General features: G+C 42.0%; 1 protein-coding gene across 4 annotated transcripts in view; it reads right to left on the bottom strand.

Annotated features, from left to right (window-relative positions):
• The window catches only part of LOC308118776 (mitogen-activated protein kinase kinase kinase kinase 4-like), an 82280-nt gene that overhangs the window by 13424 nt on the left and 41873 nt on the right, over positions 1-26983 (bottom strand). The window contains exons 4-19 of one of the 4 annotated variants that reach the window (XM_080478326.1): positions 19371-19496; positions 17145-17255; positions 16956-17046; positions 15401-15531; positions 14473-14527; positions 13389-13467; positions 13111-13286; positions 12394-12466; positions 11708-11918; positions 9064-9225; positions 7918-8004; positions 6829-7059; positions 5572-5763; positions 2428-2733; positions 1195-1304; positions 159-313 (exon numbers count right to left, since the gene is read on the bottom strand). In XM_080478326.1, coding sequence (XP_080334452.1) covers positions 159-313; positions 1195-1304; positions 2428-2733; positions 5572-5763; positions 6829-7059; positions 7918-8004; positions 9064-9225; positions 11708-11918; positions 12394-12466; positions 13111-13286; positions 13389-13467; positions 14473-14527; positions 15401-15531; positions 16956-17046; positions 17145-17255; positions 19371-19496 — 2296 coding nt within the window. The remainder of the gene's footprint in view (positions 1-158; positions 314-1194; positions 1305-2427; positions 2734-5571; positions 5764-6828; positions 7060-7917; positions 8005-9063; positions 9226-11707; positions 11919-12393; positions 12467-13110; positions 13287-13388; positions 13468-14472; positions 14528-15400; positions 15532-16955; positions 17047-17144; positions 17256-19370; positions 19497-26983) is intronic. The other 3 variants (XM_080478323.1, XM_080478324.1, XM_080478325.1) reach the window with 3 other exon arrangements.

Consider the following 26983-nt stretch of genomic DNA (forward strand, 5'->3'; position numbering starts at 1 on the left):
AGGTTCCTGTACTCCTGTTCCCGATTCAAGCTGCTAAAGCTGTATCATCTGAGTATTTTTGCATGTGGCAGGACTCCGTGTTGTTTTGAAAGTCTGCTGTGTAGAGCGTGAACCGAGTGTTTGACACCCCCGTGGCGGTGCAGTGTGCGTGGACTCACAGCGGGCCCTGAACCTCTCCCCAGAGCCGCAGTGAGAGCCGGGCTGCGAGCTGGAGTTACTGGAGCTGCTGGAGGAGCTGGAGCCGCCGCTGTTACTGCCCGGCCGGGGAACCAGCTTCTCCACTCGCTCCCACAGCAGCCGGGGCTCGGTCGCACTGAGGTGGGGGGGGGGGGGGGGGGGGGGCGACACGATGGTGGAAGTGAACAGAAGAGAAACTATTCCTGCAGGTCATTCATTGCACTTATTCACACGTCGTCCTACAGCTTATCCACTCTGGATTTAATGAATCAAATTTTTTTTTAAATTGTTTCTTGGGCCCAGTTCACATGATGTCACATTTGAATTGAAGAAGTTTCGCGTTTACACGGCAACATTTTGAGGAAGTGAATGAGAATGACAAAAGTAAGACAGACTGAGAATTATTATTCTGCTAAAATGTCAAGAGGAGAAATATAGTTGATACAACACCAGCAACTTCATCATTATTAGCTTCACTGCTCAGTGGAGCTTGAGGATTTTACTCCGAGCTACATGCTACATGCTAAAGAGTTTCGGGGCTCACACTCGGGCAATGCTACGTGCTAAACATGATTAAAGTATTACTGATACACTCATCTGAAGCTCAGTCCCTCAGTCTACAGTCTGCTTAGTGCAGAGCGTAAAGGCAGTCGTATTCTGGAGCCCTCACGGCAGACGGATTATGAATTAGGCTAAATGGAATTAAAACGTATTCGTATTGGTACTCGGTATCGGCAAGTAGCTAAAGGTTAGTAATTGTATTCATCCTGTGTAGTGACTTTTATATCTCCATTAACTTCTTTAAGAAGTAATAAGGAACAAACCAGTTTTTACCTCGCTTTGCTTAATTTTTCTTATTTTTGGAATTCGGTTTATGCAGCGGGAAAACGTTTCGATTTGATTTAGAAGTGATATCGTTTACGTCTGTATGACAACGCGCGGGAACACTCGGCGTGGCGACACAAGACGTGTAGGAACAGGAAACCCTGCGAGACGGGACGGGTCGCCACACTTTACCTGGGAGGGTTGCGGTGCGCGGCCTGGCCGCCGTGCGAGGCGTTTCCGTGGCGATGAGGCGAGTCTCGCCTCGGCAGCACCGGGGACCGAGACGTGGTCCTGACGGGGATCTTTCATGATAGAAACAGTGGCAAGGTTCACACACACAAATGCACAAACTCCAGAAGCAGGAGGACGCGTCAAGAGGTCAGCGGATGCACAGAAACACGGAAAATATCTTCAAAAGTGACGATTTAACCCTGAAAATGACAATAATAGAAATAACCCTCTTCACCAAACTGTTGTGGAGAAACTCCACCACAATCAATGAAAACCTTAATTTCTCCACAACACAACCCGACCACACCGTGATCAACTTCAGTGAGTTAAATTTGCTTTCAGAGCGAAGGGCAGATGATTAGAAAGGAAAGTGAAGAAGAGGAGTGATGCAGGACAGAAGGTAAAGCCCCATTCACTCTGTTCGGTCACGTGAAGGAGGGAAAAATATGACTGGATGCAGCTAAAACTCTGCTTCTGATTCAGCTTCTTTCTCTTCGTTTTTTTTGCGCATGAAAACTGGTGTCGCCTCGCTGTAAAGCTCACTATTTCGCCAAGTTGCTGTTTTCTGGACGAGCTCATTCGTTCTGCTTCTCGACTCCTTCAGCTGGGAACAAATGGTAGCTTTTCTGAATTTAGTGCACGGAAAGATAAAACTAATGTTGTTAAGGACGTAAATAAAGTAACGCGTTACTATTTCGATTGACATTTAATTGTGACTTTAACTTCTGCTGTGGACTTTGTTCATTTTGGAGAGTTTCTGTGGCGCTGTAGCAGCATTCTTTTGTCATACAGTGACACCTAGTGGTCATAGATGGTGTGTATCAGTATATTTGTTTTAATTAGATTTCTTAAAATAAGTGACATGACAAGACAAACGATTTAAAAAAAAAAAAGAAAGCATGACTTAAAGTCTGTAAAACAAAAAGTGACCATATTTCACATTGGTAATTTCTTTTTTTACCGTATTTTCTAGACTATAACTCACAATTTAGAATATAACAACTAAAAAAACTGCATCTTATGGTCAAGGAATAACGGTAATTAACCTTAATTAATTAGATTTTTTTTTTTTAAAAAGGGTTCCACAACTACAGTTAGTATAATTGTGTCTTAAAACTGGCAATTTAACAAATAGTTTCTAACTATTTCTACCAGACTACATGGGGGGGGGGGGGTCTCTCTTCCTAAGCTTACCCTGGGAGGGGCCACCACTGATAGGGGCTGTTCATTGACCGAGGGTCTGTGCTGGGTTTGGGGCTGTGGGTCAGTGCGTGCAGGCATTGATGATGATGATGATGATGATGATGATGATGATGAGGACGATGATGATGATGATGAAGGGTGATGGTGTTGGGGGCTGTTGCTGTGAAGCTTTTTAAAGCTAGGGACAAGCGGCTCGTTGAAGGAGTGCGATCGCGACACGACGGGCAGCGTGGTGGAGGTGGAGGAGGTGGCGGAGGAGGAGGACACGCTCTTTAAAGCAGCCAGGTGAGAACGCACCTTCCAGACAACAGAGAGAGAAGAAAGTGAGGAGCTGAGGTCAGTCTACATGCAGGGGCACGGACCAGCAGAGGGGCTTTGGGGGCTTTTAGAGCCCGATGTTTAACAACGACCCAAATTGTTATAAAATAAAATGCAGTCAAACCTGAAATGTAATAACTGGTCAATAATGTAACAAGATCCTGAGCCCAAAACTTAAAAAAAAGCCTTTAATATTACATTATGGAGCAGGCAAAATATTTTTCACCTAATACTGTAATAATTTGATCACATCATAAAGTGAGTCAATGATTTGAAAATTTGAAAAACACTGAAAGAATGACTTCTAAAAGTTTGGACTACTTGTTCATACGTATATCTCTATAAAGTTTAGGGTATTCATGTATGATTTCTGTTGTCATTTATAGTTCTGTTGTCTATAATTTGTAATCTATTGCTCCAATCATTAGTACAAAATAATGTTTAATCATTACACATATTAAGATCACATTTAAATTCTTGTTAAATCTTTTTACATTATAAACCAGTTATTACATTTCAGCCTCAGCTTTTTTGTTACATTATCAACCAGTTATTGAATTACAGGTTTTACTACATTTTATTTTATAACACTCCGTTGCATCTCGGGCTCTCACGGGGATTTTAGGGCAGATTTTTGCAACCTGAGGCTTTTAGGCTGGGATTAGATGACAACGTTTCAAGCGAAAACAGGAAAACCTTGGTTTGGGTTTCCGTTTACATGACAACGGTGTTCGGTGCCACTGAAAAACGCAACGTTTTTGAAAATGGCTTCCCATGGTGGAACTTTTTGAATACTTCCCGTTCTTGCGCACATGCACGAACAAATGGACCATAAAAACAATGTCTCTGTCGTGTCATGACTCTCAGTCCATATCCTCCTGGGACTTGGTAGTTTTATTTTGACAGTCACTGTAATAACAATCCAACGTGGTGGTCTGTCCACGAGAACGTCTCCCATCGTTGATGTTTATTGCGTATTGTTCTCTGCGCATGTGTGTGTGGGTTTCATTACAAAAGCAACACACAGCACCAACTCATGGCCTGGCAATGCAACTACATCGTTTTTCAGTGTTTCTGCCGTTTCCATCGCTTTTTAAACGCAAAACTGTTCCTAAACGAAAAAGCAAAAAAAAAAGAAGATACAATTTCACTTGAAACGTTGTCGCACAAACGGGACCCTAACATGCATTATTACGTTAGAAAAACGTTGTAACTTTACACACTACGGAACCTCTCCGCTCACTTTATTTGACGAAAGAGTGAGAGCAGCATCTCTGAGAGTAGAACCGTCCGTCACACTCAAAAACAGGAGATTGTCGTGAATGGATAAATGAATTAATGATGTCTAATCAGATGAAGAGCTTGAGTGCAGACTGAAGTGTGTCACAGTGTTCAAAGACGCCACATTGGAGTGTGAATGAAAGCCAACTGATTAATCCACTCCTAACATGATGCTTTAATAACATCGCTGCCCTCCTGGTTCCGTCTCACCACAACACAGCGCCGCTGCAGCGAGATCTAATCCACGTGACGTGTTCGAAGCAGACTGTGGTTATTCCTGCTTAGTGGCCATCGCTGGGTGTTTTTGTTTTTTTTTAATTACGAGCCAAGCGGAGACGCACGCACCCCCCCTCCCATCACACTGCCGGACACCACGGCGTCACGTTATGCTCACATTCACACACCCGCAGGGAAAAACGGAACATTTTGGAGGACGAGCTTTTGTTTGGGAACACGAGGGAGGACAGCTCGTCGATCAACGAGGCTTCAGAAGGCTGAAGGCGGCTAAGTGTGACATAAAACACAAGACATTTTGGTGTTCTCATAAAAAGCTCCTTGCTAACATATCATTAGACTCTTTTTCACCATAGAAAGTGATATTAGTTTAAATTTTATTTATTTTTTTAGCAAATTCAGTTCAAACTGAAGGATTTCGTGAAGATTATGTTTCAAACATATTTTAGTTCAAAAGCCACATTCAGCTCGATTTTATCTCTAGAGAGTCAGACCGGTTAAAATTAGAGCCCTAATAACCTTTAAATCTAAATTTCAAAGTTTTTTTCTTGTGGCGCAGAGTACACGTGATGAAAATGTCTATATTATCACAAAACCAAGCCGGTTTTGCATCACGGGCTCCATGAGGAGACGTATTTGGAGCTACATGTGGGTTTTTAATGGCCGCAGGTTTAGAAAAATAAAAAAATAAAAAAAAAGCCTTTAAAATCAGGCTGATTCAAGACTCATTTGATTCAGCTGGTACAGGGGTATAAAAACACATTCAAGTGTTTTTGACACAGATCAAGCAATCAACAAACACACAATGAAAACTAGTCAAAATAAATGCATGTAGATGGAAAGAAGTGAGATAGAAGTAAACACAACCTAGAAACTGAGACGAGTTACATTCTTTATCCAGATGAAACAGCCTGAAAGGTTTCAGTCAAAACAGGAAATTAAAGAAAGCAGTTTAGACGTTACCTGAAAGAGAGAAACTGAGTGATTAGAGGAGAATAAGCAGGAAGTTAGAAAAAGAAAGAGGCAGTTTGCTGCGGGAGTCACAACACAATCATGGATAAAAACGTAGTTTTCAGTCAACCATCATCGTCGTGACACAAATCTTTCACTGTGGAGTCGCACAATGAATCAAAGCAGCACGGATTGGTCTAACGCCGACGCCAGTATCGTCTGAATTAATGGCTCCCAACCTGCCTGCCACTCGGCAAACCTCCCACTCCCACTAACCCTTCACCAGGGTTGTTGGAGGTGAATGCACGCTGAAGATGTGCACATCTCAGCAGAAGAAGAAGCAGCGGTTACCTGTGGCTCTCCGGGCCGGTGCATGGCCGGAGCCTCGGGCGCAGAGTTCCCGTTGGGGTACGAGGACTCGGAGCGCGGCGGCACCGGCGGCTGCTGCGGCTGCTGCTGCTGCGGCGGCACCGGCGGTGGCGGAGGTTTGCTCTGCGCCGCCTGAGGAGAGCCCTGGATGTTCTTCCTGTACCGCTCGTCCGCCTGGAGAGGACAAACAGGAGCGGAGTGAGGGAGGGCCGGAGGCTGCAGGTCACACTCAGTCAGTTCACACAGCCAAGCCACCAGCCGCTACCGGTTGTTAGAAACACCTTCAGCTCCACCTGCAGGGTTAATAATGCTGCTGCTGCTGCAGTCAAACACCCCGGATACACACAATCATGCACTTCTCATGTGGACGGAGGCGTTCACGGTTAAAAACAGAAAGGTTAGGCAACACACCGAGGTCCGGGACACCGACTCACTGGACTTTTTAAACCCTGAAATTAACACTTCTGCTTAAAATAAAGTTTACCTTCGACTAAAGGAAAAAGAAATCCTGAAAATATACCCAAAAGGTTGAGACATAAAGCAGCTAAAAAGAAACACAGGTCAGGCCAAATCAAGTATTTAAAAAAATACTGTGATGTTCCCAAATAATACAGTCATAATAGAATAAAAATTCTATTTAAATGCTTATAATTCTTATTCACCTGTGGACTTGCAAGTAAAGCCTTTCGTGACAGATTTATCAAACATACATTTAGGGGAGCATATGTGCTTTAATCCAAACTCTTTTGAAAGATTTGAAAAAGTTACTAATTTAACCAGCAGCTGATAACGCAGTGATGGTTGTTTTAATAGGCGTAGTAACGCTCACCATCTGTTTAACGTCGGTGCTTTTAAATTTTCAATTTGACTTTTTTGAAAAAAATAATATTTTGTTGTTTTTTGAGACAGAAAAAATACAAAAAAACTCGGCCTTGAAATGATATGATATGACAATGATAAAAACTCATTATTCTCCATTTCAAAAATAATTAGTGGGTGCATTATAGAGGGGTTAATGAGAGCACTGTGAGTATTTATACTGATTTCCTCTGACGTGTGAAAAAGGTTTCGTTGGACCTGAAAAGCTTCGTCCAGCATCACCAGAGCAAATCAGGACAGGCTTGATAATTAGACGCGAGAGTCACACGGCTCGTCTACGAAGCGTCCATACACCGCCACCGACACGCAGCACACCCGCCGACACACACAAGCAGGAGGCGGCCCGGACGCAAGCGTCACCTCTCTGATTGGCTCAGAGTGAGGGGCGGGGCCTGGGAGGGCCGAGTCTGTTTCCGGTTCGGGGGTCTGTGCGGGCCTCGGCTGGGCGGCAGCTTTGCTACTGTCCAGGTTCTGGTTCTGGTTCTGGTTGTGGTTCTGCTGCAGGGACAGCAGGTAGGCCTGCTCCTGCTGCAGCTGCTGCTGGAGTTTCTGGGCCTGTCGCTGCTCCTCCAGCTCTCGCCATTTATATTCCTGAGTGCAAGTTCAACCAAAAATCTGTGTTTTTTAATGATTCTAGCTTCAAGGGAGCCATTTAGAAATCCTGCAGGGATCCGAGAACACCTACTCTACATTAATCAATGAACATTCTTATTTCGAGGGCTAAAACTGAACCCAGAACTAGTCAAAATAGTGAAAAGCAGAAGCTGAAATGGAGGTGAGAACTACTTGCAAATACAGTTTTAAACATAATGAAATTATACAAAAACTATTGCATTATTTGAGGTCTAAAATAATCCTTTAATTCTAACTATTGCGGCTATGAAAGGAATCTGCACTAATAAATGAAAGAAAATCACAGAAATAAGAAAAAAAAATAACAACCCACTTCATAAGTGTCATTAAACTCAATGCAGCAATATTTAATGCAGCTCATTTCGATCTCCACATCCAGCAGAAAGTGAATCAGGATGTGAAAGATTTGTGGGTTTTAATGCTAAACTTTATGAATGGAGGCCGTGTGTGAACGCAGACGATAATTAGACGATGTACGTGGTCACATCCTTCCATTATGTGGATATCCTCCGTAAGCCCTGAGGAACAGAAACCTTAAAAAATAAATGAAACATCCATTAAGTCAGGCGGAGCAGCAGAGTGTCAGAGCGGGAACATCTGGAGTGAAAACAGGGGAAACCCTCTCTTCCTGCCGGTGACGACACTGCGGGCCTGTAAACATCCGACCGGCCCAGAAAAGCCTGAGAAAAGCCGTTAACGTCTCCCCTCGGATCTCCTACAGTCCCACGTGACTCTGTGGAGGAGCTCGAGTAACGCGGGAGAAAGAAGTACGAGTGTTAAAGTGGAAGCTGTCGGCACCGAGGAAGAGATACTCACCAGTAGCATGGCCTGTTCGTGGAGGAGCTGCTGCTGCAGGATCTCCAGGTGCCGCTGCTCCTCCTCCAGCTGACGGCGGATATACTCCTGTCAGACAAACAGCACGCTTAAATCACGTTTATATCCACAGGAAAAGATCTGAAGGATTTATAGCACAGGTATAAATAGTAATTTGCTGCATATGTTTCAATCATTCTACAATCATAAAATCTCAATAAATCCAGTCATTTAAGTCACAATAGAGTGAAATCGATTTTCTTTTGTCTTAAATCGATATAAAACTCACCTGAAATTCAGATTAAACACAAAATAAATGAATACATGCCAGTTCGATCATCAGATTTCACTATTTGCAGGACTTAAAAATCTTTCTAACTTTTTGACCTCTTTATTAGTCATTTTGATCATTCTACAGCTATAAATAAAGAAATTTTCTAAATAAATCACGTTATAAAAGAGTTAAGTTGATCTTTGTTGTCTCAAATCTATTTATAACTCAACCGTAATGAACAAATTCAATGGCTACACCCTGGTTTGATTGTCAGATTTTAATATTCTGATTTTCTATTTTATCTTTCTAACTTTTAAACCTTCTTATTGGTCACTTTTTACAATTCTACAGCTATAAAATATCAATAAACCCAGTAATTCAAGTCTCAAAAGGGTTTAATAGAATTTTATTGATCTTTACTTTATGTAAAACACAACCAAAATACAGATTTAACACTAATTAAATGACTACATGCTGATTTGGTTTGGCTATTTGGATTTCTTCTGTTTATCTGTCTAACTTCTAAACCTCCCAATTGGTCACGTTTTACAATCCTACAGCCACAAAATATCAATGAATCCAGTCAGATTAGCTGAAAGAAGTTGAAAATAGAAGTAAAGTAGGACTGTTAGCTTGCAAGATTTAAACTCACACGCTCCTTTATTTTTTAAATGTAAATTTCTTATTTTTAATCACAATGAAAGATTTCATTGTTTACTGGTTTAACACACTGACATTTAATTTTCTGGTTTGATTAAGCTTGTCAAGCTTCTATCTTCAGCTCGTGTTCCGTTAGTGGTTTTTGATAAACGGATGTTTAGTGACACAGTAACGCTGAGAGGTCTTCCTCCCGCTGGTCTAATCTGATCTGATACCTGTTCTCGGTCGGCCCTCCTCTTCTCATCCTCCGCCCTCCTGCGCTCCTCCTCCTCTTTGCGGCGTCGCTCCATCTCCTCGATGCGTCTCTTCTCCTCCTGCTCGCGCCGGCGCTGCTCGCGCTCCTGCTGCCTCCTCATCTCGCGCTCGCGCCGTTGTTGCTGCAGGAGGAGACGGAGGAGAAAGCTGTCATCTTTATGGTTACTATTTAACTAAACTCCTGATGCCCCCCTGAAGCTCTCTGGCGCCCCCCTGAGGAGGCCTGCAACGCACTTTGAGAACCACCCGGCAGATTTTCACTGCATATTAACGGAATATGAGACGAATTCAGAAATATTCATGACTTCTTTTTGTGTTAATTCAGTAGCTGATGCATTTAACTCCAAAGTGTTTTATTTAGGTAACTAGTCACACTAATCCCAACAATTGCAGACGTGTTCCTCTGCTCGGGATCCGTTGGTGGGATCAGTCCGAGCAGGAGAGCACACGGAAGGCTTGCACTTGGGAACTTGTGAAAAAAAAAAAGGTAATTACATTTGACTTTGTTGACACGGAAGTATTTCTGCAAACTGTTCATGCGCCCTTTTTGGAAGCCTGTTATTGGCGAAGAACTAGGGCGTGTTGTTGAAGAACAAAGGGGGTGCGCTTCTATTATAAACTACTCAGTAAATACTCCAAAGTTTAGGATGTTTACCGTATTTTCTGGACTCTGAGTTTCAATTGTCAAAGAATGCTGTACTGAGTACCATATTTTCTGAACTATAATAAATGTGTGACTGAAGAGAAGCAGAAAAACTGTTACCGTGGCACAGAAAACAAAGAAGGCTAATCGTGGGCTAAAAGCACGATGGCCGGAGCCGGGGAACAGATTCAGAGAATGTTCTAGAACAGCAGCTACAGGACCAGGATTATCCACAGTTACGTCGGAACATGGAAAAAAAAAAATATATTTTTCCACTTTGTGAAGCAATTTTTGAAAATAGTCCAGAAAATACGGTAACGAAAGATTCAGTGATTTGTGTTTTAGCTTTTATACAGAAACTAAATGATCTTCTAAAATAAAATCTAACGTCACTTCCTAATTTCATCACCTTCAGTGTGGATAAATGTTACCACGAGCCGTTTCCATCCTTTCACTGGAAATGTGAACCGTCCCAGAGAGTTGTTTTTTTTAATAAGGAAGGACCTTGTTTGAAGAATGAAAAGCTGACAAAGTACAGAGATTTTAACGGTCTTAAAAGAAATTCTAAAAGTGTTTGCGTCAGGTGTGATGAATCTTCTCACACCAACTTCGTTCCCAAACATACAGCGTGCACCTGTCAAACTGGCTCATTTCCCCTCCAGCCCTCGAGAATTCATCATGAACAAGTCAGGACTGGATCCGTCGAGCTAAAAACCAAAATCTGTCGCTAAGACAAAAACAACTGAGTGACTCAGTGAGTCAGTGTGACACGACAAACAGCTGCTGGTTAGGAAAAAAAAAAAAGAAAAGAAAAAAAAAACAGCTTGTGATTATTGAGGGAGAATTGGCTGCCAGATTTTTAAAGTTCAAAGTTCTATGAGGAGAAATACCATGTACTCCTTTCTCCTGCATCCAAACGCTTACGTAAGTGAGCCAGCTCCATTTTTAAAGATGAAGCAAATTGAAAGTGACCACAGAAAACAAGAAAACACGCAAACATGTATTTGAAACCTCTGCGAGGGGAGAAATGACAGCGTTGTTCCGTCTCAAAGGAAAACCCGGCCGATTCCTCGAGGACACAAACCCTCATAAATATCTCAACTCCTCCTGCAACACGGGTATTTTTAGTTTTTCAAACACGCAGAGGTTTAGTTGATGATCGTAGACTGATCATATTTTATCGGTATCCCATCGGTATCTGATCAGTGGGCAGCTTTCTTGTCATGTATCTGTATGATATTGACATTGCATCTGTATCGTATCACTACTGTATTGCTTTTCTACCCGTATTGTATCAGAACCCTATCAGTATTATATCGGTATCCTATCACTCTGGTATCAGTAGTCTATCGGCATGGTATCAGTTTCGTATCGTATTGGTATCAGATCGGTATCCATGATACCAAATATGGTTTTGCTTTGCATCAGAACACAAAGATCGGTTGCCTTTGTCATATCAGTATCGTATTGTACAGGTATTGTATTGGTAGTTGTGATTCCAGCCATGGTTTTGCTTGGCATCGGATCAGAAAGTAGATACTGGTGTCAGCATTCATATGACTGCTTTTGTCCCATCACTATCGTGTTGGTATCAGTACCCCATCAGAATCATATCTCTATTGTATGGATATCCCATCAGTATCGTATCGGTATCGTATCAGTATCAGTATCCATATCAGTATCGTATCGGTATCAGCATTGTATCCGTATCGTATCGTATCCGTATCGTATTGCTATTAATATCCATTCAGTATCTGTACTGTATCGCTATCAGTATCCGTATTATATTTGTTTCCTATCGCTATTAGCATCATATTGACATCAGTATGGCACCAGTACTATATTGATATCCTATTGGTATCGTAGCGGTACCTGTGATACTAGATATATGCGAGTAGAAAGCTGGCAGCCTTCGTTTCCACGCGTTCAACTCGATTTCCGATCGCTGTCCGCCTGCTCACCTCCTCCAGCCGCCTCCTCTGCTCCTTCTGCTGCTCGATACGTTTCTGCCTCTCGGCCAGCAGTTGGCGCTTGTACTCCTCCTGCTCCCGGAGCTGCTGCTCCTGCAGTAGCTGCTGGCGGCGCAGCGCCTCCGAGCGCTCCTTGTTCTCCTGCTGCAGCCGGATGAAGTCGCGGCGCAGCGTGGACTCGCCCGGCACGTTGACGATGGAGCTGCACACATAAAGCAAAACCACCATCAGATCAGCGAAGCTGCTTTGTTCACTTGAAGGAAGGTGCTAGAAAAGTGCAGAAGGAGTCGTTATATCAGGTGTTTTTCCTTAGTTGGAACAAAAATTAAATTATTGAACTTATCAGAGTTGAACATAGCTTCTAAATCCAAATAGTTGCAAAATGAAAAAATTGCTTTTTTGTAAGTTTTACTGGTTTTCAACCTCTAATATTATCTTGCCTTAAACATTAAATAAATGATCTGTTCTTTTAGTCTTTTTAAAAGGTTCTCTTAATCTAGCGTTACTTTAGTCAATCATATTAATCATAAACTGTGTTGCTGTGTTATTTTTCGCACTGGTTAATTCTCTGTGAAGCACTGAACTCAACCTGTATGTTTGAAAGCTGCTAAATAATAATGATTTGATTTGGTTGATGAGACGTGACAGGTAAATCTAACTTAACGGCATGTGGTTACCTGGGCTCGCCTTCTTGCTCAGAAGCTTCCTCCTCCTCTTCTTCACTGCCACTGTACTCGTACTCCGTCTCATCTGGAGACAGAAAGAACCAAATCAAAAATGATACCAGGCATCATCAAAGCGATGTTAAAGTCTCTGGACGCAAAATAAAAAGTCACGCGGAAGCAAATCGATGGAAACTTCCTCCACAAGCGGCTATTAAAGAGTTACAGACACCCTGATGGATATGCTGTGTTTACAAAGTGCTTCATAGATAAGAGGGTTAATTGTTCTTTAAAACACTGCTGAATAAAAGTGATGGAGCGGAAAAGGAAAACAAGCGTTAACAAGCAGCAAAAAATTTTCTTTTAGAACATCGGACGTGGCCTCGTCACCATGGTACTCATAGGTTCATGGTCGTCATGGAAACATGATGCTTTACACGTTGTCATGGGAACATGATGCTTCTGATGTAGATGTAGAAACTAAATTCTCCTGACATCTTCATCCTCATGTCGTCGTGGAAACGTGACTTTCCTGATATCATCATGGAAACATGATGTTCCTCGTGTTGTGGACAAACGATGTTCGCAGCGTCTGAACCTCATTCGAGACTAAAGACTGAATCGTAACGTGACGCAATTTAACACACAAAACGTACATTTTGGTCGGGATCAAATACGCTTCCTGATACACACCGTCAGGCGAGAGAGCAGCATTCTCCCCGGTGGACTCACCTTTCTCCCCCCTCTTCTTCTTGGTCCGGTCGATGTGGTCTTTGAGCTGGATGCGGACCTGCCTCTCGTTGGGCTGGTCCCGGATGAAGGGGTGTTTCAGCAGCTGCTCGGTGGGAGGACGCTGGGTGTAGTTCTTCACCAGGCAGCCCTCGATGAAGCTGAAGAACTTCTTCGACCTGTCGGGGTCCGGTGTGAGGTTTGGGTTACAAACACACTTCATGTTTTTTTTAAGTGTGGAGATTTAAAAAAAAAAAAAAAAAAAAAAAAAGTGAGTGCACCATTTTTTGGACTTGAGCCGAGGAGGAGGGTTTCTGGGAATGAGGAAGAGGGCTCTCATTGGATGCATGTCACACAGAGCTACAGGAAACAAGAACAGAGAGGACAGATGAAAAGAAAATCACAGAGGCATGCACTTAACTTTTGGATTTAACTCTGACAGAGGACATTTAGGTCACTTGTGTGGCTGAAGTTAACCTCGGATTCCTCACTACACCCCATCATCATCATCATCATCATCATCATCACCACCCAGGCTCAGGGGTCTGCAACCTGTGGCTCTTCAGCTGCTGTGTCGCGGCTCAATGAAGTTTTCACAAAATGTAATGTCAATAAACTTTTTTTTTTTCATTTGGAGACCATGCTGATTTTCCAAAAATTTTTCTTATCTCCGGGATAAAAACCGCTAAAGAAGGCCAGAATAGCTGGAACAGCTAAAAATGGACAGAAAAAGGTAATAATAAAGTAAAAACGGTCAAACTAAAATCATTAAAATTGCTAGCTCAGATTTTCTTTTCAGGAAAAGAAAAAAGAAAACAAAAATGGATAAATTAAGTAAATGAGGAAAGAATGGTAATATAGCTGAAACTGCTCTAATAAGAAGAAGTACAGAGTGGCAATAAATGCTATTGCAACTGAAACAGACAAAAATCCATGAAAAAAGATAGAAAGAAATCGCAGCAAAAACTAAAAATGTAATAAAGTATATCTAAATTGTACCTTCATGAAACCACAGTGTTTGTATGCAGAACAATTCTCTTTAAATGTTTCTTCTTTTTCATCATTTCAGATCATTTACAGATTTCTGTGGCTCCAGACAAATCTTATTTGGTGGAAAACCCTGAAAGTGGCTCTTTTTGGTCATGAGGGTTGTAGACCCCTGCCCAAGCTGCATCTTTGTGTTTTTGTTCCGGAAATCATTTGACCAGATTTCAATCTCCGCAACAGAGACAAACAACTGCAAACATGCTGATCAGCAGCTGGGAACAGCTGCTAGTTTATGATTCCTTCACAGCAAATTGAGCAATTCATCACGCTGTTTTATCACAAGGAAACGCCGCTGAGCTGAATCTGATCAGTACTTACGGGGAGCTCCTTCAGCCATCTCTATGGCCGTGATTCCACAGGACCACAGGTCACTCTGAAGGAGGGAGGACAGCATTCGTCAGGTGTGTGAGTGTTCGCTTTTATCACTATATGCATGGGTACTTGTGCACACAATCGCTTTGTGAGGATGAGCATCAATAAGGCCTCGTTCACACTGCAGGGAAATGCGACCCGATTCTGATTCTTTGCGCACAGCGACTCATATCCGACCTGTTTTGAGGCCACGTGAAAGAGCCAGTTCAGGTTTTTTTCCACACCAGACCCAGGCCTCCATCATATCTGGTACCAATTCGGATATTGTTCTACATGCGACTGCTTCATCATTGATGTGTGACGTCACGGATAAGCGCTGGAGGAAGCGGCTCCGCCAAAATGTTAAAAGCTGTGCTATCTTTTTTCTTCATTCTCTTTCTTTCCCTCATGTTGTCTAGATTCTGTCGGCTCGTATTTAACAACCACTTGAAAATGGATCTACCCGCTGACCTGTGTTGCCAGATATGGCGGATATCCCCCAATTGGGGACCTAAATTCTCGTACATTTTTATTTTGTTTATTTCATGTATTAGTGTGTTTATGGCGTGTTCTTTACTACACACATCATAGTTTTATGGTTTTTAACATGATTTCTACACAGGCTGAGATTTAGGCTGGTTTTTATTGAGGTGTCTGGGTTTTACGTCGTTTGGGCTGGAAGCAGTGAGTCACATCTGGCAACCCTGGTGCTGACCGGCGTGGCGTCCATATTTAGTTCTGTCAACAGTCTCCTGCGCTCTAAGGCCCGAAACCATCGAGTCTGATCACGTTTAGGATGGAAAGTCCACGCAGTTAATCTGGAACTTATTTCTGGAAGGCCCGACTGACTGCAGAAGCGAGTGACCAACTGACTCAGTCAGTCGTTTGAGCTTACCCTGTAGTCGTAGGTAGCATCTGGGTTTTCATCGCAGGCAATGACTTCAGGGGCCATCCAATATGGCGTCCCGATGAAGGTGTTCCTCCGACCGACAGTCCGGTCCAGCTGAGCGCTCACGCCGAAGTCCACTGAGAAAAGAAAAAAAACAAGAAAAAAAAAAAAACACTCAACCAGTTTAGAGTTGTGTGAGAAAACTGCATGTTCAAGTATTCCAGCTTGTGTCAACAAAACAGTCACTGGTAGTTTTAATAATGTGGAGCATGAGATGGAGTGAGTGAGTGAGTGAGTGAGTGAGTGAGTGAGTGAGTGAGTGAGTGAGTGAGTGAGTGAGTGAGTGAGTGAGTGAGTGAGTGAGTGAGTGAGTGAGTGAGTGAGTGAGTGAGTGAGCGAGCGATTTCATAATGTTAACTAGTTACTAATCCTTTAGTCCGAGGTTGTTTTTGTCTCCATGTATTTATTTATTTATTGGTTTGTATGTATTTGACCAACTTTTCGCAAAAACTACTCATCCAAATTACGTGACATTTTCAAAGAAAGTTTCAGAATAAATCCCCCAAAAACTGCAAAAATATGTCCTCTACAAAGCAGATGAGAAAGGCACCTTGTGGAGGAGATCAACATCTGTTGCTATGGCAACTGCTCAGTGTCTCACACGGTGATTTAACTACCTGACCAACTTAGTTAGCGTCGATATGAGCTAACGGCTATCATGCTAGTGAGGCTAACGCTGTTTTGCAAACAAACCGAGAGTAGTTCTAGTTTTTAAAAGTTATCATCTATTTAGTTAACTATTTATTTATTTAACCAGTAACTCGTGTGTAACTAATTTCACAAAAGTAATCAGTTACTAGGTGATTACACATTAAAATCACTGTTTGTGCTTTACTAATTCACAATAGTAATCAGTTATTAGCGCAAAACTCTTTTAATAACAGCAATCAGTGACTAGCATTGTAGTCATTTTAAAAATAGTAATCGATGACTGACATTTACAATTTTAATTTACAATTAATTACCTGACTATTGAGCGCCCCCAACTACAAGCTGCACCCTCCAAATTTAAAAGAAGAAAAGAAAAAAGTAAGGTCAGATTTACGTGATGCACCTTAACGCATCACCCACGTATCATTGACATGAAAATCGTTAACCCTGAAAAATCCATAAATTAATCCCGTCACTGTTTAAGCCACAGGGTTCAAAGCGCGTGAAGGAAGTAGCGACTTGTAGTCTGGAAATTACGGTAATATGTAACAAGACCTTACTACAAACTTTACCTTTAAAGTGGCAGGAAAATAACACATTTAGTATGATAAAAGACATTACTGCTGATACTACTGTAAATGTGTTATCTTTTAGTCTTTACAGGCGGGTGTGTAACGGTGTAACTGAGGTTGGGGTTAGAAAAGAAAAGTGTGGTATTGCAGTGGAAGCTTCGGCTGGCAGCGGCTTGGTGCTGACTCAGTATTGGCTCGGGAGTGTGTTTTTTTTTTTTTTTAGCTCGGTTGTCCAAACGTGGGCGAGAGCCAGGCTTCCTGTCTGAACACAGTCATACCCAGTTTGACTTCAGCGTTCTCAGTCAGCAGCACGTTCTGCCCCTTGATGTCTCGGTGGATGACGTGGTGAGCGTGCAGGTGAGCCAATCCCTGCGGAAGTGAAAAAAAGAAACAACATCACTCCAGGTCCGGATTCACAAGCATTCGATTCGAGGAGTCGACTGCAGGCATGCTGAGAAAGCACCGACCCTGAGGATCTCCCTGGAGATGTAGGCGATCCAGTCCTCCTTCAGCGTGTTGCCTTTGGTGTTTTTCACCAGATCTGTGATTGAACCGGCGCCGCAAAACTCCATCACCAGCTGCAGGAGACAACAAGAGACGTTAAGCCACAAAACTCTGTCACTGAGATTCCCGTACGGGTTTAATCAGCTTCCATCAACCAATCAAGAAAGAATGCTATAATATATTTAAAGGGGCACTATAGAAGATTTAGGTCATGCTCTGTTGTACCAGACTATCCTCCTTGTGTCCCTGTTGTTGTTTTAACTGTCATAAGTGACTCAATGCACCATCTAGTGGTGCAAACTTAGATTGCATGGCTAAACAGGCAGCGGAAAGTGGAAAAGTTTCTGACTTTTGGTTGAATTACCAGAAACACGTCTCTAAATCATCTTCGAGACGACGCTGTGGCTTTTGTTATGTTTTAACCATGACCTCTCCAAAAAACACAAAAAGTAAATACATTCATATGAAATAAAGTTTATAATATATGAGATCGGTCCCGATAAAACCCATTTAAATTCACCGAGTAAGAAAATGGGAATTCTAAAACGCTCCCACTGACTCCTTCAGGGTCTCCAGTGCAGACCGCCAGTGTCATAAAGTGACACATGCACACCGTGTGTCACTCTCACGTGCGCTCCTGGCTGACAGCATGAAGCCACAACATCGCGGCTGTAAACCCGGGTCGTGGAAGCAGCTGTGAAAACAAATCTGTGCCTGAGCGGCGGCGTGAGAGTCGGGTCGCTCCTCTCCAGGAACAGCAGAGTCGCCACATCGTAAAAAGGGGGAATTCTGCCTTCGGCCGAGCGGCGGCTGGAAACCTGTTCGCCTTATACCCCCCCTCCTCTCTACTAATATCCTCTCTCTTCGTCTAATAACTCAGAGCACAGTGAGAGAGAGAGAGAGAGAGAGAGAGAGAGAGAGAGAGAGAGAGAGAGAGAGAGAGAGACTTGGAGGTTCACTGTCTTGCTCAATTTAAGGAGGACACCTATATCGAAATCTATTTCTATCTATCTGACTATTTCTATAGTCGTCTAGCTGTACTACCAATATACATCTACCAATCTCCATATCACCTATATCTACTATCAATACCATTCTTGCATCAGTTTTTTTATATTTTGATACGGGCAGTTGGGGTTGGTGGTGTGTGTGTGTGTGTTTCATTTCTCCTTTAAAGGTATGTGAAGCACTTTGTGCAACAACACTTGTATAAAAAGTGCTATACAAATAAAGTTTGATTTGATCGATCAATCAATCAATCTTTATTGCCGACTCTTAGGTCCATATAAAACATAAAAAACCCATAAAAAACAGTGAACACTATACATACATATTATATATATATATATATATATATATATATATATATATATATATATATATATATATATATATATATATATATATATATATACATACACACATACATATATATACATACATACATATATACACACATATATATACATACATATATATATACATACATATATATATATATATACATATATATATATATACATACATATATATACATACATATATATATATTTTGAAAAAACGGCAAACAACAATAAATATATAATAATATAAACCCATATAAACATTGTCTCCAGTGCCTACAAAGTGCAGGTGTGTACCTGACACTACTTTCCTTTGGTCTGATTAAAATCTTTATAAACTCAATGTTGGACAGCTCTAGTCTGGTGATAAATCTAAATATACATCCATATATATATAATCATCCATCATCCCCTCTATTGATCTATCAATCAATCTATCCATCAACATTCCTCCATTCTAATTGTTTTTTTTCTACGTAATGGATCTGATCATTACTTTATTACAAATAATTAACTCAGTGCAATAAACTCATCAGCATATATTTGTTTGTCTGTCTGTGAGCAAATCTACCGAACCTATTTTGTTGAAATCTTCACCACAGATAGAACTAGACCAGGGAAGAGTCCATTCAATTTTGAAATCTCAGAAATCTCAGATTTTTTTAAAGTAATTTCTGATTAGAAAAGAAGACTTAATGTGATTGTTTGACGCCTCAACGGGAGCTTCTATTCGGGCTTGTTTTATTTTCTACCTCAATATTCTGAATGACTCTTTCTGACTGGTGGAGAAAAAGACTGAAACCCGTCAGTCCGTCTCACTGCACTGAGTTCTGGGACAAAACCCACCCAGAGCTGGTCGTCGTGGCCCGGCGGGCTCTTCTTGATGAAGGCTCCGTAGTAGGTGGCTATGTTTCTGTGGTGCGAGTACTTCTTCAGCATGTTGATCTCCAGCTTAATTTCCTCCTCTTCATCCTGCAACACAGACAAATACCAAGAAGAGAAAGGCACCCCGTTATTGTGAGCTCAGACATCGTAATATTTAGATTATTAATAATCTCAGTTATGAAGCAACTTCTCTTTGACGTTAAGGCTGCTTCTGGTACATGTGAGATCGATTATCGTACCGCGGTTGTTTCTGGGCTCAATAAAAAGAACATGCACACAGAGAGAGAGAGAGAGAGAGCGAGAGAGAGAGACAGAGCATTACAGTATGTTCCACAGACTTTCAGGGTGCGTGTGGCAGAATTCATTTTAGGTTTTAAAAGAATTGAATAACAATAATAAATTGTAATTCGGAGAAGAAAAAGTATGAAAAATTCAGAAATCAGGTTGTTTTTGAGGCAAAACTGAAAACTAATGACCGTCTCAGCGCGAGCAGAGCTTCAGCTGTGTGGGTTTAGACAGATCTGAGCGAGGAAACAAGGAAACAATGTCCCAACCAGCCAACAAACAGGCAGATAGAGCCTGAGCCAGAGACGATAACGCAGCCAAACAAACTGCCATCTCAGGATATTACAGTGCAGACTCGGATACAAGCTCGTAACAAGATCAAGTGATTATTCCCCGATCGCCGCGACATCACTGAAGCTGGGTGACATTTATTTACCAGAGCTGCACTTCAGCCGAGTCTGAGAGCTCGTCTGATCGTACAGCTCGCCCGGGGCCGGCGGGACGGGGCGTTTTCTTTGTTGTTATTGCGTCCGCTCGATAAGCGAGGAGACGAGCGAGAAAACTGAGGTGCAGAAAAATCGTCCGATCAGTAAAAGCTCAAATAAGACAAGAATCACTGCATATAATACTAGCTAAGCATTCTGTGTGTTGTAAAGTTATCGCAATAAATAGAAACACATAATAATACAATGTTTTTGCTGTTTGAGACTTCAAAACTACTAGCTACTAGCAAAAACTACTCTCCTGAATTGCATGTAATTTTCAGGGATGATTTGTCGTCATCCAAGGACCAATGGATTCGATTTTGGGACGTTAACAGCTAACCGTTTATGAATAAATCCTCAAAAACTGCAAAACAAAATGTCACATACAAAGCGGATGAGAGAGGCACCTGATGAAGGAGATCAAAGGAGATCAGCGTCTGTTGCCATGGAGACGCTCCCTGCTCAGTGTTTTACACAGTGATGTTGCTACCTAACCTGACCTAGCTAGTTTTGCACCGATATGAACGGCTAACATGCTAGCGATGCTAGCTTGGCTCAGCAAACAAATGTGGCGTTGGCGAAGGTCTGCGCTCTACCGAATGTAGTTCTAGGATAGGTAGCAAACAGTTGCAAAAGATAGCTATAACTCACAAAAACTGCATGAGTAACTGATTTTAAAAAAAAGTTAATTAATCCTAATCTTTTTTAATCTGGTGGCCACATGTCAGAAGCCAAAATCATAAAAATTAAAAAATAAATTTACCAAAAAAAAACACAAAGTCAACAAACATCCAATCATTTTTCATGTGGAAACTCCAGTTATTTTTCCTCCCTCCAGTTCAGTGCAGGTGTTTAAACAGGTTTTTCCTCTGTAGCACAGGATCGGTGTTAAACGTCGGCACCGGAATTAAACCCAAACACACATCTTATCGCTCGCCGCAGCTGCAGAAGAGAACGAAGACGAGCAGCTGGTGACATTTCCAAGCCAGGCCCGGAAGGTTAAAGGGCGAAAAAAATAAGCATTTTGAGATGAATGCACGCCTCAACGGAGTCTTTCTGGAGACGCGTTATTACCTGCAGCTCAGTTACACTATCTCCCACAAGCAGAGCAGAGAGGAAAACTCAGGTTTGGTCACCTGGAGAGTGAAGACTTGAAAAAGAACATGTTTTGTCATTTGGAGACGTTAAAGAGAGAGAGGAATTTAGGTTAATTTAGTAAATTCATATTTAACTGTTTAGGTCCAGGCCATTGAAAAAAAATAGAGTTGATATGTTTTTCACTTTTATCATGCCAGAGACCATGTTTGTCGCAACTTTTCTTCCAACATCCAAAAATTAACTAAAGTTGTCCGATCTGCCTTTCTCATGTGAAATGTCGAGTATTTGTGGCAAAATTATCCCAATATATGACACATTTGTTTTAAGAATGACATCTTTTACCCTGTTATTTGTTCAGTCACACACAAGATAATTTATTTTGCACGAAAGCAAGATGGTTTTCTGAAAATCATTATTCATTTCAACAATGCTGGAGGGTTAAAGTTGTAAAGTTTAAGCCTTTTTCTTCCAGGGTATGGAGAGTTGTTCTGTAATCCTTCACTCCTCGCTCTTGCATTTTTGCCTGATTAGATGAAGCCACATCACAGACACATTCTTGTGTTTCACTTTCCAACATGTTAAAAATTTTAATATTTCTCCAAACGTGAACTCCGGCTTTGGTTTATTGCCCACAGTTGTGCATCGTCATGCTAGAAAATAGTCAGAACTGCTCACAGTTCCTCATTATCAACACTGAAAAGACCAAATCCCATCTGGTAAATTGAAGACTGGTCGCTTACTTTCCTTTCTTGGTGGAATAAGTAACAAAATCTGTCATTTCATCCATTTAATATATCGGGTTAACTCTTCTTCTATGGTGTTTGCTAAATCAGAGTCAGCATGTCCTGCCAAAACATCCACCAAAGACAAATTCCCCTACTTCCTGTGCTATGTTTAGAGCCCATTAGTGCACCACAGAAACCAGATGAAATTGTGATGTCTTTATCAAGGCCGCTTAAAGACTTGAGCAGGAGCTGAAGACGACGGGGTCAGTCGGCCGGCCGATCGTCCGTCACGCAGCCAGTTGGTTGGTCCGTCCAGGCAGCTGGTCGTTTAGCCAGGCAGCCGGCCAATCGGTGGGGACGCCGGGGAGCCAGACTGCTGGCCGGCCAGACCTTCTGTTAATCCCCTCATCATCATCATCACCATCGTCATCGACGTCCAGCCGGCCGAACCGTCACTCAACTAGTCATTGGGTCACTCAGATATGGAAACGAGACTAAGCACAACGTTCAAATCCAGAGTTAATCCATCAGCACCAGCGCCTGCTGTGGTCAACAGAGAATCCCACTGCCCACCAAATGAAAGTCGTTTAAACGCTCTTGGAAAAAAAAACAACTAAGAACTATTACAGATGTTGAGGTTACGCAGCAAGGGAGCTCGAACACAATGTCTCAGGCAGCAAAAACAGAGGGATTGCCTCCACTGACGTGATATCTGGGCAGCACACACTGGCTGCACAATGTATCGCAAACACGTTGACCGATCTGGACAATCAATTGGAGCAAAACTTCCCGAGACGCCCGCCCACTATGTCGATGTGACCGTATAAGGTCGTCAAGTGTTTGGGGTAAAAAAAAAAGAAAAAAAAAAGAAGAGCCAAAGCTATAGAGCATTACATAGCGCTATGGTATTCTGATCTATATTTGCAGAACTGGGGACTTTCTCATTGTACGGTAACAATGCTAAACAATACACTAAGACGTTTCAATGTCGCACATAAAACAAATGCTGTGAAAGTTGTTTTTTAGAAGAAAGGGCAGAAATCATTTCCTGAAAAATTTTTAAAAAGGAAAAACTTTCTCAAACCCTCTGGTTTAATTGAACAACCAAGAAACACATATGAAGCACATGCAAACTCAGAAAGTCCAGACTACATTTCGCTACACCAATATTTTAGAGCTAGATTTCTCAAACGTATCCTTAACTTTTAACCGTCAGTGTTCATGTTTGTTCTGACGAGAGGTTTGCTTTTCACACTGATCTCTCATAGTAACGGGTCAATCAATCGGGTTAAACTCAATCTTTTCTAAAAAGCTTTTATTTGGACTCATTAGACACAAAACCAACATAAACAGCAGACAAATATAGTCAGACAATATACCGTATTTCCCACAATACAAGTCACGCCTGAGTATTACTTTGTGTCCAAAAACCCGTTGTGAAGAAAAAAAAAACTAAACATATATGTCACACTGGTGTACAAGACGGATTTTTCTTTCCACCATTTGTTTCTCAGTAACACAAGAAAATAAATGTGTCTATTAATTAGTCAAGACTATTCTGTTAAACTAGAGGTTAAAGAATAAAGGCCAGATTTATTTGAGTTCATGAACTCATTCTCCAAAAATTTATTTTTCTACTCAATCTAAGATACATCATAAGCTAAAGAATAAAACATCACTTCATATATCTCTTACGTTGTGTATCTTTTTTTGGCCCAACGTTTTACAGTCAAATACAGTCGTACTTGAGGTTTGTTTTTTGGTGGTTTTTTTTTGGTGGCACTGTATCATAATGTTGCTGTCATACAGTGATATCTAGTGGCCAGTTGGTGTATACTGGTATATTTCATATATATATAAGTAATTTCTTAATATAATTCACATGAACAGCTAAACGAAACAAAAAAAATAAAAAAAGTGACTTATAGTCTGGAAAATACGGTATATGTATTTGTGTGGTAGATGGAGCAAAAGCAGGAAAAATGTGCTGAAGGATGCAGCTGCTTTAATGAGTAGAGGACACCACACCATCTCTCCGCTCCATTATACCGTCTCTCCATCTTGTTTGTACACCGCACATTTATTTTGGACACTCTCCGCCCCTGCCCTCCTTGTCCTTGCAGCATCACTTTCCATTATTGTCTCCACTAATGACTCCAGCTTTGTTGGTTGCATCCCGTCATGGCCACACCTCAACCTCTGTGTCTCTCTCTTTCCATCGCTCTCGCTTTCCTCCCGACGTGCAGTCAGTCATTCCAAACAAGCCATCCCGAAAGCTACTCATTATCATTCCTGGACATGAAATGGTGGGGAGACACGGCGGCAGCCATATTGCCGCGAAAGTATAACACTAGCACACACAATGTAAGTCAAACAGAACGCGAAACCCTGTGGGAGTGAACGGCCGCAGAATGGAACGATAATGGAAAGTGGAAGCAGAGAGTTAGAGGGAGACCCTGGGGGGTTGGGGCATATCTTTACCAGGCAACCGGGAACCTGGAGGGAGTCAATTCAGGCATAGTGTTAAACAGTGTGCGCTCTCCTGTCACACCTCGCTATAGCTGACGCCCGAATGCTCTTCTCATTGTGATCAGACCTGAATTCTGTGAAATCAGAAGCGGGTGTGGGTGTACGCCTTTAAAAAAAAAGAAAAGGAAAACACTCAGAAAGTGGTAATACAAAAGTAGTTTGGCATTTTAAAACCTGTCCATGGAAGTATTGTGTTTATTAAAGCTTTTAATCGCGATGTTAAACGACCATATTGGATTTTAAACGTTGCTAAAGTACGAGGCTCTTTTCTCTGTGCAGAAGTCCGCTCAATGGAAGGGACCGTGGGGGGAGGAATGGAGGTATTCAGATCTCAGAATGAAGATACCACCACAATGACCCAATATTCGGATAATCGGGTCCAGCCCTACCGTCTACGTATTTAGCATCGACCATATCCTACAAAGTCTTTTAAAGTGAATAGAACATGGATTCCTACAAAGCAATGGAAATGAAAGACCATTTTGAAAAGACGTCCTCTTGAGACATTTCTTCACACCTTCCCACTCCTCACTTTCACAGCTCGGACTGGACGGGGAGCGGTGTGACAGGGTGGGGGGGGTGACGCTGACTGACTAACGTGGTTTTGATGAGTCTATTTCTGTTCAGAATGCATTCGGCAGAGGAAACGTGAGGTTACACAACACAGCAAGAGGAGGCAGGAATCCTCAGAGGGGACAGAAAGGGAGAGCAACAACACACACAGAGACTTCTTTTCCCCACTAATCAACATAGATTTATTTTTTTTCCCCCGCAGAATGCTGCTGTATTACATCAGGTTAACGGCAGCGCTGAGAGCTGCATCCTTCTCCCTCCCGCTGTTCCATTTCTTTCCCGTTAACTATTGTAAATGATGAGGACTTCACTCCATCAATTTTCACAAAGAAAACAGGAGTGACGGCCGAGGAGAAGTGTAGGAAACGGATCAATGGACAGGGGAGAGGAGAGGATGTGAGCGAGAGGTGAAGAGAGAAGCAGCGACGGCCTCTCCTATAAACCCACTGCACTTCAGCTGAACCTCCTCACAGGAGAAGTGAGGGGAGGGGAAGAGGCTCTCTGTGATTTCTTTTCCTTATCTGAACTCTCTCACTCCGTTCCCGCTCTACCTTATCCTCCACGAGTCGAGAGAAAATAAGAAAATCCACTTATAGGTATTTTAAAAATGTCGCCTATGAAGGGTTTTTATGTGGGATGCATGTCTTGATCTGAATAACCAGATTGCTTCAATAGCACGAGATAAGCAAAAAGTTTTTTAGGTATCTAGAATCTGAAAGAAAGAAAGGAAAATATGAGCACAGAATTTCAACAACAAAAGTTTCTGCCCCGTCTCAGACAAAAGACTCAGACAGTGAGAGGAGTTCACAGCCGACTGTTGTTGTCGCTGTCCTGCACCAAAACAAACAGCTTGCAGATCTTCAAGGAGGCTAATCCTGGACCCCGTCCAACAACAAGGGCCAAACACAGACTAGAACGGGGAATTGGTAGAGCACATACCTTCGATTCGTCATGCTCGTTTGATGCTCAGACATTTTACAATTTTTGTGCGATAACCCTCCCTGACCTTTGACGCCTGACCGCTAACCAGGGTAACGACGTCGCTGCATAATGTGACATGTCAGAAGATAGGAAATTGAAAACGGAACGTTTTGCAGTTGGTTTGACATCAATCGAACTGAGTTATGACGAAAATACATTTTTGACATTTTCGTGACCGAGACCGAGACCTTTGACCCAATCGCTCTCAAAATCGAATCAATTGGTTCTTGTATGATGACAAATCATCCCTGAAGATTTAATTCAATTCAGGTCAATAGTTTTTGCGAGAACTTGATAAGATACATACATGCAAGCCAATAAATAAATACACACGGCCAAAGACGTAACCGTCGCTGGCGAAGGTAAAAACCAAACGAAGGGCAGAGTCACTCAGTCACAATTCCGCCATCAGGACAAGGTCGTCATACGTACCGGGGACTTGCTCAAGCTCTCAGGGAGAGCAAGAGTCAAACACGTCCATCAGTTAATATGAGAACCGTCACGGATTGTTGGGATTCTTTGCTCATATCTCAATGTTTTCCGGTTATTTCAACACGCATTCCCTGACTGTTTATAATTCACGATGATAAGTTAACAAACAAGTTATGTAGAAGTTGACAAATGTACTCACTTCACTGTTAGAAAAGCTCTTTCATGATTAAAGGAAAATATATACAGAAATCCAGTTTCTTTCAAAACGTTTGTAGCTTATTGGATGTCCATTTATATGAAAACGGTGCCCAAAGGCACTGAAAACACAACTTTTTGCAAACAGCGTACAAGGTGGAACGACTCGATTCAATGGCTGAAACCTGGATCTGTTCTAACGGAGGTTTCTTTCTTTTAATAGAAAGTTTTCAACTGCACATTCTTCTTCCGTCCTGTCGTCTTTTTCAGC

Source organism: Lipophrys pholis (genome assembly GCF_963383615.2).
Source record: "Lipophrys pholis genome assembly, chromosome: 13".
Taxonomy (NCBI): Eukaryota; Metazoa; Chordata; class Actinopteri; order Blenniiformes; family Blenniidae; genus Lipophrys; species Lipophrys pholis.